Consider the following 12618-nt stretch of genomic DNA (forward strand, 5'->3'; position numbering starts at 1 on the left):
TAGAAGTGGCTTGTTAACAATTTCAGACATTGATGACTTTGTTTCTCAATCGCTCATAAATATTTAAACCTAATATATAACCAGTCCTAAACTAGTCCTTTATTCTACAGGAATTGTATTAATTAGAGTTGAATCAGGCTGGTCAAATTTTAACTCTGCTTTCCAAGTTTGGTTAATTATGGTGCATTTATGTTTTAACATCAGGAGAAGATTTTTTTTTTTTTTCACACAGGGCTAGGGTGAGCTGGTATTGATAAATAGAAACATTTTTGGAGTTAACACCATAATTTGATGATCTGAGGGGGAATGTACATATATAAACATACATATAAAAAACAGTCCTGTGATGTGGTTTGTATTAATGCTTTAGGAACATCCAATAAATCCAAATTCTCCCATGTGAAATGTTAGAATTTCTTGGGTTCATCTTCACTTTAACTGTGATGTCAGCATTTCAGGCGTTGGATGATTCTTACTATGAACTAAGTAAAAAAAAAAAACTAACAATAGTTTCGAATGTCACTGTGACTCTATTGTTGCTCATCTGCTAGTATTCTGGAGGATAACGGATCAGGGCAGTTTTGGCAGATTTCTGCCTCAGCCATACACCTCCTACTTTCATCTCCTGTCTTCTAATGTCCTCCAAGACATCGCCATGGCACCCACAACTCACACTGGCTCAGAGCCAGAGCACAGTGCGCTCCCACACAGACACTTGTTTTCTGAGATGTCACCACTAAACCTCAGAGAAGTGGGCAGAGTCCAGTCAACAGCTTGGAAGCTGAACTTCTTTCATCACCGAGTGAGAAGATGACAACAGTTTAACCCAAACAAAACATCACGTCCTCATTAGATTAGTTCAATATTTTCAAACGATTTTTGTCTTTGGTTAATCATTCGTATTATTAACCTCTCTAGACTAGTTTAGGTGGTTTAATAACTGTTTCCAATTTTTAACTAAAAAAAACTAAGTTCCAGTAATTTAAGTTTGAAATCTTTCAAATAGTTGAAGAAAAGATAACAGCATATATATTTGTGATTTAATGGACGATTGTGAAATGTATGATGATCTAAAAAAAAAATAAAAAAAATCCATGACCGGTATTATGACACCCTAAACCTTGTCATGTTTCCATGATGCTGTGTTAGACTAGGTAGCTTTGGAGTGACTGGACCATTTATTGCATTAATATCCTTTTAATCTACTATTTTTAAATGTAAAATGACACAAAACAAGAAGTAGGAATACTTTTCACAAAGCTCTGCAGTTATTTCTATTGATTGAACTAATATATGTCATTAATTATGTTTTCTTTGAACTCTAGTTCAAAGATGCACCTTTCATTAAGATGAGATAACAATAAAAATGAAGAAAGTTTTCGTTTAGAAAAGATAAAGAAAAATCTAGACCATACAAATGACTTAGTTGACTTAACCATTCTTTCTAAAAATTGATGCCATTTGATATAACCAATAATTATGTGTCATGTTTTCTGTTTTTAGGTATAGCATCTCTTACATTCCTTTTGCCAGGTAAGATCTAATGATCTAAATGCTGTTAGTTTGTGACCTTTAACACTGTAATAATGTTTTCTTTCCTAACAGCAGTTCACATTGTGTTTATAAGAACCTGACCCACAGCTGATAGGAATGTCTGCTAGTGATACTGCTCACAACAAATGGGTGGTATTTGCTTGTAGTTGTCTTTGAAAACATGTTTTTATTCACCACTGGCTCTCTCCACCATATGGCTCTAATCCATCCCACTATGACAAGTGTGAGCTCTCTGTGTCAAACAAATGGCAGCTGCTTATTTATTTGTCTTTCTAGGTATTAGCCCCGTGATTCTGTTTTGTTCTTCATATCAGAATAAATTGATTTTCAGTGGAGTAAGGCTTTTAGACAGATTTAACAAATATTTTTCTTCTATCCAGCTTTTGAATGATATGTAATGAGCTTATCTTAAGCTGTTGAGGGTTATCGCTCAAAGCAAATTTTGATTAGATTCTGACAGGATGAAGGTTTGCCTTGTTTTTCTTGTTGAAGTCTTACAGCTTTAAATGAGCCACAGACTAAAGATGTAACTAAAAGAGAATAATTTTGCAAGATTTAGCCTTTCTTTTTTAAAAAGCGGTCGTATGGCAGCCAGCTGAGTGCTTTTGTTGAACCAAGCAGGAGGTGTGATGTTGTTTTGTCAGTCCAGCTGTAAGTAGGGTCATATCTCAGTTTGTGAGCAGTCTGGATCCCCCCTCGCCTCCATGCAGCTCCCCCATTAAATGCCCTGTGTTTGGGTGACCCCTATAATCTGTCCTGACAGCTGAGAGACATCATGTAACCTCCCTGGGATCGCCCTCCCCCACACAAAAGGCAACAACAAAACACAACCAAGACAAAGAAACCACGGCGCCCTCCTGAAAAGCAGATTCCTCTGATGAAATGCAAATCTATCCACCTTCTCTTAGGTTCTAAATTAAAATTTTGGTGATGAGATTGTGTTTCCCTTCCTTCTTTTAAGTTTCATCAACCCTTTTTTTCTTAAGCCTCTTATAGTAATCCATTTTTCATTTAATTTAGATTTGATCACTTGGCTTTCTGTTGGTTGCTGTTGTAAGCCTGGAGTATACTGATCTACTTTTGAATAGCTATTTAAACCCTTACATTCCCATCTCTGGTCAGACTGACCCATACCTGTCGAGACTCGACACCACATGGCGGGTAGACTTGATCCCTTAATGTGTTTTACCTTGTAGCCTTGAATACCCTCTAAGGTTTATAGATGCAGACACTAAAACCTGCTGCGTCTGCACTTCCCACAGACCTTTCAGACTGCTGTTGCTCTCATGCAACTTTGGGAAGAAGAAATCTAATTTATTAATTTTTCAAGTCTGTCGAAACCTAACCTAACACGGGAAAGCATGTTTCTGTAGTTTATTCCTTATTTTAGTAACTAAACTTCAGATACCTGAATTTCTGAGGGTCATGTTCATCTTAAGAAGTCCAACTAAACACCAAACACGATAGAGTAAAAACCATTTTAGCCTCCTACTCTCAGATCAGGTATTTACCACCAACCTTTAATTCCTAGCAGTCACTGGTTTAGATGCCAAACAAAAAGCTGGTTAAATACTTCGCTGTTTTTTAATCTTTGAAATTTGACTGATAAACCCGCCGAACTACGTTTTCTATTAAGCATCTGTTCATTTGGAACCACCAGGGGGGCGTTTTATATCAAATCTGACAGCTAAGGATTTACTGCCTTCTGCTTATTATAGGAGGTTTTAGGGGTTATAATCTGTCAAATATTATGAGGGTCATCTCAGTCCATTAGGAAAAATAATTAATAAAGTGACAGGATGTAACATAAGGTGAGATTTTATTTTACTTTTTTTTTAATGATTAGCATTTTTTTTACTTAATGAAAATACTTTATCTTAATAAGCTTTCAAGTCCACAAGCTAAGTTTATGTGTTTAAAATCCGAAATTAAGTATTAAGCGATGCATATTTAAATTAGAAGATTGGATAAATCTAAATTCTAATCTCAGGCAGAAATTGAAATATAAGTTACCGTTTTTTTTCCCCCTTGCTATAAGTTCATTTTCAATTGTTTTAAGCAGGTAAGACAATTTGCCAATGTAATGAGTTGATCTATATGTCAAATAAAAAAAGTCAACTCCATTATCCTATTTCAATTTTTTTTATAAGTACAGAAATATTTTTTTATATTGCAATGTTAACTTATTTAGCTGCTTATGTTAAGAGCAAATTCACCTATTGGAAGAAATTTGACCTATTTTTACACCGGTTTTTGGATTGTTTCAAGCTAAACTTAGTTCCAAAGTAGCATGGGCAAATCATATGCACACATCAGTATTTTATCTTTTTTATAATATTAGGTGCATACTGATTATAAAACCCATTTCCTTCAGAGGTTCCTGAAAGGATTTAATTTTACAGTGGACAGTTGGTAGGAGGAAGGATGTACAGTATCTATTCACAGGAAAACAAAATTAGCCTTAGTTGCTTAGAAAAGAGAAAGCATGATGACTGAGTCAATTCTGCTGTTAAATCTTCCTGGACACAGACTTATGGTAGGATTATATATTAAAGGAGCGAGCCTCCCTTCGGTCTGTCCTTCTCCCCTCCTCCCACACAGACTGTGCCTCCTTTCAACCTTCACGCGTTTCACAGCTCCTGCGTCCAATTTAGACGGTAGCATAGAAGAAGTCTGCATAGCAACACTCATGGTAAAACCAGAGGCAGGGAATGGATTTGGCAACAATGCATGGTTGCCATGGTGAAGCTCTTGCATTACAATCTGACATCATGCACCTGAAGCTAGCGATTTCTTCCCCGTCAAAACATGTTCACTTATTCATGAAGAGCCACACCCAAACATTGCTGACAAAAGGTTTTGGTGTCTTTAAACATCATGGATATGACTTCAATTTATATTTTTTATTCATATAATTTTTTCACATATAATGCTGTTTTTAACTGAAATGCTGTTTTGTGTGATTAATTACATTTTTTTTTTTGTTACAGAGATGCAGTGATGAAGTGCTTCACAACCTGCCTTAATTAAAGCCCAGGAGGCTGCAATTTGCTTTGCGGAATGGTTCCAGTATACAAAAAACTTGTAAAATACATTGTTTATACACTTTTCCTTCAGTTTTCATTGCTTTTTGCCTTATAATGTGAATTCTTGTCTGTTTTTCGCTGAAGGTGTTTAAATTTGGCCAGAATGTAATTGTAAATCAGCCTTGTCTATAATCACTGCCTTTAATATTTAATATATTTAGTAGATGCTTGTGATATTCTTATCCTTTCTGAAGATTTTATACAACTCTTGTTCAGGGAAATTGGTTTGACTTAATGCAAAATGAATTGTAAAAACAGCGCCTTAACATGTCTCTGTATTTATGCCAAACACATTCTTTCCATTTTTTGAGCAGTAATAAGCTTTCTGTTCTGTTTTTTTTTTTTTTTGTTTGTTTTGGAATTTTAAAGTGATGTAAGCATGTTAGATGCTAATGCTTTGGGTTTTTTTTTTAAGAGTCAATGCTTCACTGATGATGCACTGGTATGCATAGTGCCTACATCTCTTTGAAATGGCTATTTTTTTCTTCTGCTAGAGAGATTTAAAAGTGCTGCTTTTTTTTGTTCTGTCTGATGGTTAAAGTGTGCATTCTGCCACACGTTGATCCCCCCACGCAAAAATGTACATTAAAGAAACGTTCTGTTTTAGATGTGGTTTACTGCCATATGTAGGGATGACCCAGTTAATTACGCTTCCCTGAGCGTTGTGATTTTGACATGACCTAATAACCCAGCTTGCATTGTGCTGCCTGTGTTGCATTGGCATGTAGCCTTTGAGGATGTGGTTGCCATGACTACCTCCTCTGGAGGATGCAAGGCTCCTTCCTACCCCCATTTTCAGAGCAGATGTTCACATTTGTCAAGGTGTTTTTTTTTTTTCCCTGTGTGTTAAATGGACCAACAGCTTATAAAGCTTAACCTGACAAAGATGATTTATCCACTCCAGGATTCAGTCTAGATTTGTCTATAGTTTTATTTATCTTCCTGATTAATCACCTCCTTCCTTTTCTTAAACTTTAATGCCCACATAGCTGCTAGATGTTTTTTTCTTGTGGTGGGATTTCATCCACACAATCTCCCTTCATTTGTGCAACTAATTTGGCAGAGATCCACCAAATCCGTCAGAATAATGCAAAGGACAAAATGATTATTGTTCGTTGAATGTTGTGGGCTTTGCATTTGTTTTCATCTGCCGACTATTTTTGGACTGTTCTGAAGTTTCTGGTTGAAGGGGATGTGTTCTGACCTCTGCAATCTGCTGGCGTTCCAGCTGTTTCCTCTAGTTTTTAATCTGTGGTTATGTCACAGAGATGAGGGAACCCACACGCCTCTGCTTCCTCTTCAGATTAGCGCTCCAAATCTTCTTGTAAAGATGAATAAATAACTTGGCCAATGGTGTGTTTTTGCTGCTTATTTTTTCACTTAAGTCAGAAGTTTTGACCTATGAGCATCAGTTACACATCATGTTTCTCATCCTCCTTTCTTTTTTCCTTGTGTCCTTCCTCGTGTATTTGTGTTCCTTCAGGATTTGGTTTTTGCAAGTTGCATATGTAAAGGATGCTTAGAATAGAGCTGCCTAAAACTTGACTCTGGACAAGTCTAAAATGTATCCACAACAATTTTTAGAAATGTCTTTATAAGTTACAGAGAGAAATTAAAATCTGCTAGCCCACTGAGCAGATAGAGCCGCTAATTAAAAATAAGACAGTTATTGGTTTTCAAAGTGTATGTGTGCATGGCCATATGATGATTTACCCTGTCTGGGATGTACCGTGCCTTTTCTCCATAGACTGTTGGAGATGGATGGTTATCAAAGCAGACCAGAAATAGAGTATGTCACTCTTTTACTATAAGATGTTTTAAGAAAAGAAAAAGGTTGGAAAAGGTTTTCTTGTCTTACTTTGGGGCTGTGGGTTTATTTCTTTGTTTGAAGGAAAAAATAATAATTGCAGGGTGATGTCTAACTGCTGGTAAATGAAGCGTTGACTCCAGTAGCAAAATCTACCCCCTCTTTTCCTCTTAACTGTTTGTCTCTTAAATTTGACATGGCTCTGGGTTCAGAGACAGGGCACCATTACTATTCCCCTCTAGAGTGCTGCTTGCTTTGTGCTTACACTATTTTTTATATATATATATATATATTATTTTTTTTTTTTCTTCCTGATTACTTTAGTTTTCTTGGTCTGAAATTTCTTTAAAGACCAATTTTCTTTGTAGGTACCAATAGGTAGGTACCTATAAAAACTAGCCACAATCATCACAGGTCCTCCAGCATTCATGAGGTGCAGTTTAACACAATGATTCTTTATATATCAAACCCAGCTGGAGTAGGGATCACAGATGGACTCAAATGTTTTTTTCCTTGCACTAAGCTTTTTATAATATCTACTCCTGAAATGTTCAGTCAGACTTCTGCACCTGTTTTGAGCATGGTACTTAAATCTGTCTGTCTTTTTTTTTTTTTTGAGAATTATGCTTTAAAAAAAAATTTAAAATCTATATTTTATGAAATTATCATTTAGTCATATTTATGACTTTTTCAGTTTTGTGTTATTTTAATTACTAGTCATTTTCTTAAATGGTAGAGTGTTTAAACTTTCAATCACAGCTGTAGTTCTTGTCTAGAGAACTGATAATGTTAAAATTGATCATGGATTAGAATCTGTCTTTCTGTCATGGGAAAGCAGGGGGGGGGGTCATGATTAAGTCAAATCTCTAACAGTTATTCTTTCTATTGCTTATTTTCATGACAAGTCTATGAAGACTGCTTTCCCTTTTCTGTGCACATTCTTAAAAATTGCATAGTAAAATTTAAATGGTTGTGATAGACTATTACACTTAAGGTTTAGAGATGATTTGTTGTTTTTTTCCAAGATTCAAAATTTTACCAACTTTAATTTTACAATCCAAATATTCAAATGCGCTAAGATTAATTTAATTACTCCAGGACTTAAATTCTTCAAAACAAATATTTATGAAACCCTTTATTTTAGAACCACTTTAGATTGAAATAATTTTGAAAATAGCTAATTTTATAAAGATGGAATGAATTAAAAATTTAAAGCAAATCAAGACGCAGCAGTATTTTGTATAATCCCATATAGATGTGATTATCAGAAGGCTGATGTGTTTCATTATAAGGAAGACCCTAAAAAAATCTAGTAAGTGACGTCATGAGGTCTTCCGTTTCTTTGTTTGGCCTCCCTCCAGGCCACACCCCCTCTGCCTACTCCACCATAAAGCAGCCAGGCTGTGCGTGTGCTCCAGTTTTACTCCAGTCTGTGGACAGCAGGTGCTCTGCGCTCTGAGGATAATGCCAACATTGCGCCTGTGTTCGCTTTACGCACGGCCTTCCAGGTTACAGTCGCAGGTTTTCATGTCTTAATATTTTTCATGCCACAAAGATGCCTTTTCCGCCGATCAGCCTCCAGCAGCGGATCTCCTCTCCTGGCAGGGATCTATTTGGGAAAAAGAAGGCCAACTCAGACCACCCTCTGACTGATCCAACCGGCAAATCGGGATCCGAGAAGGAAAAACAGTCCAGTTCTTGGACATCAGCACACCTAAGGAATCTAGGACGGAGATCACAGCAGGAGAAGAATAAATGCCAAGCTCAGAAATCCAGTTCTGGTCAAGAAACTCAGGGAAAGTGCTCCTGGCTATCGGTACCCAAACCACAAGATTCATCTCTGGGAATAAGGCGCTCCAGTTCCATGGACTCCGCCAGACATCTCAGTGGAAAAGAGGAGACAAAGAAGGAGATTCAGTTCTCTCTCAGTCTAACCCCTGAAGCCATTCTAGTTATTAAAAAACGAAATCTGGAAAAACAGATGATGGCCAAACAGCAGAAGTGCTGCGCCTCTGCTGACTTTCGGCACCGTCGTGTTTTCCCGTCCAAAAAGGCGCACGGTGCGTCCAAGTGCTGCGCACCTGGCGCCAAGGCGGAGAGCGCGGAGCAGGACATCACAGCTATAGTTAAAATATCTTTGCTGAACGATCAGTACAAGTACGATGATGTGGAGTACGAGGACGAGGACGGAGATGTGGACGAGACTGTTGTAAGGAAATGTAAAGAATGGCTGAAAGGAGTGGAGAACGCAGCTGCTTTGGGGAAAGCAGACAAACTTTCAGCACTTCCGCACCTTAAAGGCTGCTAACATTTGACTTCAAATCCTTCTTAATATTAAATTGAGAAAAAAAAGGATGATTTAAATAAGTATTATCCGTTTTTTTCTTCAGGTTTCATGCAAATAATTTACTGGATATACAAGAATGTCAGCTGATTTCAAAAGATGTCTCTTTGTGATGACGTTATCTTTGGCAAAAAGAGCAAAATACTTTTGAAAAAGTTTATTTGGATCTTATATTCTGCTTTTTAATCTCTACTCAAGTTTTTTTTTTTTTCCAAGAGTAGAAGGATTTGTGAGGCGTCTGCAGACTGAATGAGGGGTCAGTGGAGGCACCTAAAGCTCTCCTTTTGTGTTAGGGAACAATAAACTGTTGGAGAACATGAGTGCTTTATGTGCTAACTGAGACTCAGCCTGGGTTTGGTACTTTCCTTTTCAACTCTAATTTAAGGCAAATTCAGTTAAAAAGGGACTTCAAATAAGAAGATTGAACCACATCAAAAAAGAACTCTCTTATTAAAAAATATATATTTTTAAATTAATGCCTTTTTTTTCTAAACATATGGACATCATCCAAGGTGTTTATACAACAATATGTACCACTGATGTCAGCACATTTGACATTCTGAACACAGAAACAAATTAAAGTCAGACATGGATGTTTAATTTGAAATGATAATTTTAAAATGTGCTAATCTTTCTGCATATGTTGTCCTGGACAGGGATGGTAAGAGAGAAGAAGTGCAGGTACAATAATTAGTAAATTAGTTGGACGGAAGAATAGATGGAGGGAGGATGAAAGACCCCCCAAGAAAAATTAAAAAAAGCATTTCAAGATGTAAAAGAAGACAAAATATCCATCATACTTTAGTTAATTTGTCCCAATTTGTGTAAATCCTGATGAACTGTTAAACCATTGTCTCATAAAAAAATAACACACTTACGTCCATACTTTGAAAAATTAAAACATGCTTGACAAAATTAAATAGTTTTAATTTGAAATCTATTTAAAAATGTGCATATAATTCTGAATTTGCCCTATTTAATAATGACCAATTATCTGTATGGTCATATATGTTCTCAGATGAAGTGTCTTTTTCATTTTTAAGTAAAAAGAAAACTGAATGTTTTAAATAACTTTTGTTCTTTTGCTGATGTCTCTTACCCAGACTGCATTTTTATAAAGGCTCTTTGTTTCTACTGTGCAGCTACCTGGAGCCATTTGGGCATTAGCATTTTAAGCTTCTTAGATGTCCCGTTAAGCAGGGTTGGCCAGTGTGCTGCATGCCCAATGCCCAGGTGAACAATCCCTTCAGCTACCATATGATGTTAGATTAAACTTAATATACCACTAATGTTTACACAAAAATTACACTATATTATTTTCTGCATCTCTGTTTCAAAGTGAGGTATTTTTTGCAGGGTTTATCCTGACGTACTCTGTTGTTTTCTGTTATGAGAACTTTGCTTTTACCCTGGATGTGTGCTTCTCAGGGAAAAACAGCTGATCAGGAAACATGATGGCAAAGTACAGCCAATGTCAATGGAAGAGCAATAAAGTTATAAAAGGACTTTCTCTTCTGTGTTTATTAATTTTACCGTGGTATATACGGTTGTACATACTGTAGTAGAACATGAAACAAGTCAAATTCTAAGTGAAATGGGACAAAATGTCCATTTGCTTTTTTAAAAATGTGTTTGTGTGCAAGGCGAAGGTTCTTTAAGCCACTTTCCAGCTGTTTCTACAAACAATGGTATCTTTGAGGCTGTCGGACAGAATAAGTTAGCTTGCTGTGTTGAAAATACTCCCACTGCATCAGCTTAAAACTGCTGTTTTTTGTACTAAGAAATTTACATAAATTTACCACTGATATGGTATTCAATGGGAGTTGGTTGGATAACGATCAACCACTGGGATTTCTTATAATAAAATTTAGTCAAATGAGTTGGAATCACAGACAGTCTACAGGCAGGGGTAAAATTACATATATTTGTAAAGAAAACTGTGCTGGTGTCAAATTCCTGTGGTAATTTCCTCTGATATGTAGAAAAAATGGTGTCCATTTTAAAGTTTAGTTGAGGAATTTTGAGATCATCTCATTTCATCCACTTTGTTCCATGCACTGATAGCACAGGGAGCCAAATGATTCAAAAAATACGTTTCCAGCATTGCATTGGTTAAAGTGTTTGTTTGAGAGCCTTATTCTGAGTTCTTCCTAAATTGTTCATATCATTGTTCTCAAAAAGAATCATCTTCACTTAATCTGACCATAAAAGACTTTGTCTAGCAGGCATTTAGCTTGTCCGTTAAGACAGCTACCAATTCTATCTGATGTAAAGATGTTTATTTGGTCCAGGCCTCTTTTTCTCAATTTTATCAGTCTGCATCGACTCAGTCTCTGTACACAGCAAGGGTATCATAATCTTCCAGTTTATAACCAACTAAGATCTTGGAGGTTCTTGGGTTGTTCTTCAGCATCATCATTTCATTTTATCTAAGTGGGACAGCTTGAGTCAGATGGTTGAAGCTTGGACAAAAGTGAGAAGCACAACAAAATGGCAACAATTACCAAATCTGGTTTTGAAAGGAGCAAGAGACACTTGATTCTGAAGTGGACTTCCCTGAAAGCCATGTCTTAAACCCAGATCACTTTAAAAGTGTGCACTTATATAATATTTCCTGTTCAAATGAAATGTCCCATTTCTGGATATCACACTGGTCAAACATTCAGCCAGAATTATGACAGGATCTTTGGGAATGCTGCAGAAGTGAACAGTTTCTCTGCAGCTGCATACTAAATTTGTTTTAGGAAATATTTGTCATAACAAATTTTAATCAACAGAATACTTTTAATCAGACCTGCCTACATCATCTAGACTTTGGATCTGGTCGGTTAGATAGTGTCAGCTGTTTTAGGGCTAAAAACAGCTGCACTAAAGAGGCGACAATGAGACAACCCAAAAAAACAAGAATGGTTTTGCAGGTAAAGGCAGCAGAGCTTCTTATTTTCCCCTTCGTTAAAAAAAAATATATATATTTTGAATGCCTCTCTGTAGTTTCTCCTTTGACCAAGGTTGATGTCACAACTGGTAGCATGAGGCGATAAATGGACCCTAGAGTTTGCACAGGAGAACGGACTACCAGAGGTTCTTTATCCATCAACATGAAGGACCAGTATCTGCTCCTTCATACAAGGAAGAGCAGCATGAATGCAACTTGAACCCTATAATGTGACTTTAAGAAGGCCAATAGCTGGAATGTCCCTGACCAAATCATGAGACAGTCTTCACGAGAGTGACCTGAGGGCTTGATAGTCTCTAGTAATCTCTGTGCATTCAAACTGTTGAGTACCACTTTGATTTGCTACAAGAGCATTTCAGGAAACTGGAGCAGCCTGCAGCATCGGTTTTTCAGCATTACTGTCTCTGTGACTTTAGATGAAAACCTCTGTGGTTTAATTATTTTAATTATAATCTAATAATGTGGTATTCATTTGTTCCAAACACATTCCATAACTAGCATGATTTTTATTAGTAATGTAAGTGTACATCTAACTTGGATCCTGTATGGGCTAGAAAGATACCTGCAATAAATTAAAATTCCTTCATCCAATTTTGTTATGAAAATCCCTGAAGTTTTATTTAGGAATATCAATCTACCTTGAAAACCCCTCCCAACTCCAATGCATGATTAAATACCCAAATTAAGAACTTCCATGCCCAAAATAAATACATGTAAACTTCTAACAAGAATCACATGAAAGTAAATTCTATCTACAGGTAATATATCCCATTTGTATTTAATGGTTTATATAAACATAAAAGTAGACTAGGTGTTTTCCAAAGGAGGAAACCCACTTTTATGTTGTGTGAGATTCCATTCTACACCCTTG

General features: G+C 36.4%; 2 protein-coding genes across 2 annotated transcripts in view; both read left to right on the forward strand.

Annotated features, from left to right (window-relative positions):
* The window catches only part of sft2d1 (SFT2 domain containing 1), a 17387-nt gene extending 11391 nt beyond the window's left edge, over nucleotides 1–5996 (forward strand). Inside the window, exons 7-8 of the mRNA XM_015394164.1 lie at nucleotides 1504–1533; nucleotides 4545–5996. Coding sequence (XP_015249650.1) covers nucleotides 1504–1533; nucleotides 4545–4584 — 70 coding nt within the window. The 3' untranslated portion in view covers nucleotides 4585–5996. The remainder of the gene's footprint in view (nucleotides 1–1503; nucleotides 1534–4544) is intronic.
* Nucleotides 5997–7859: 1863 nt separating this feature from the next.
* On the forward strand, nucleotides 7860–11741 carry prr18 (proline rich 18). Its single transcript, XM_015394165.1, has one exon. It carries the CDS (start codon nucleotides 8003–8005, stop codon nucleotides 8753–8755), a length of 753 nt encoding a protein of 250 aa, XP_015249651.1. The 5' UTR covers nucleotides 7860–8002; the 3' UTR covers nucleotides 8756–11741.
* Nucleotides 11742–12618: the final 877 nt, after the last annotated feature.

The sequence above is a fragment of the Cyprinodon variegatus genome, unplaced genomic scaffold (genome assembly GCF_000732505.1).
Source record: "Cyprinodon variegatus isolate N-32 unplaced genomic scaffold, C_variegatus-1.0 Scaffold674, whole genome shotgun sequence".
Taxonomy (NCBI): domain Eukaryota; kingdom Metazoa; phylum Chordata; class Actinopteri; order Cyprinodontiformes; family Cyprinodontidae; genus Cyprinodon; species Cyprinodon variegatus.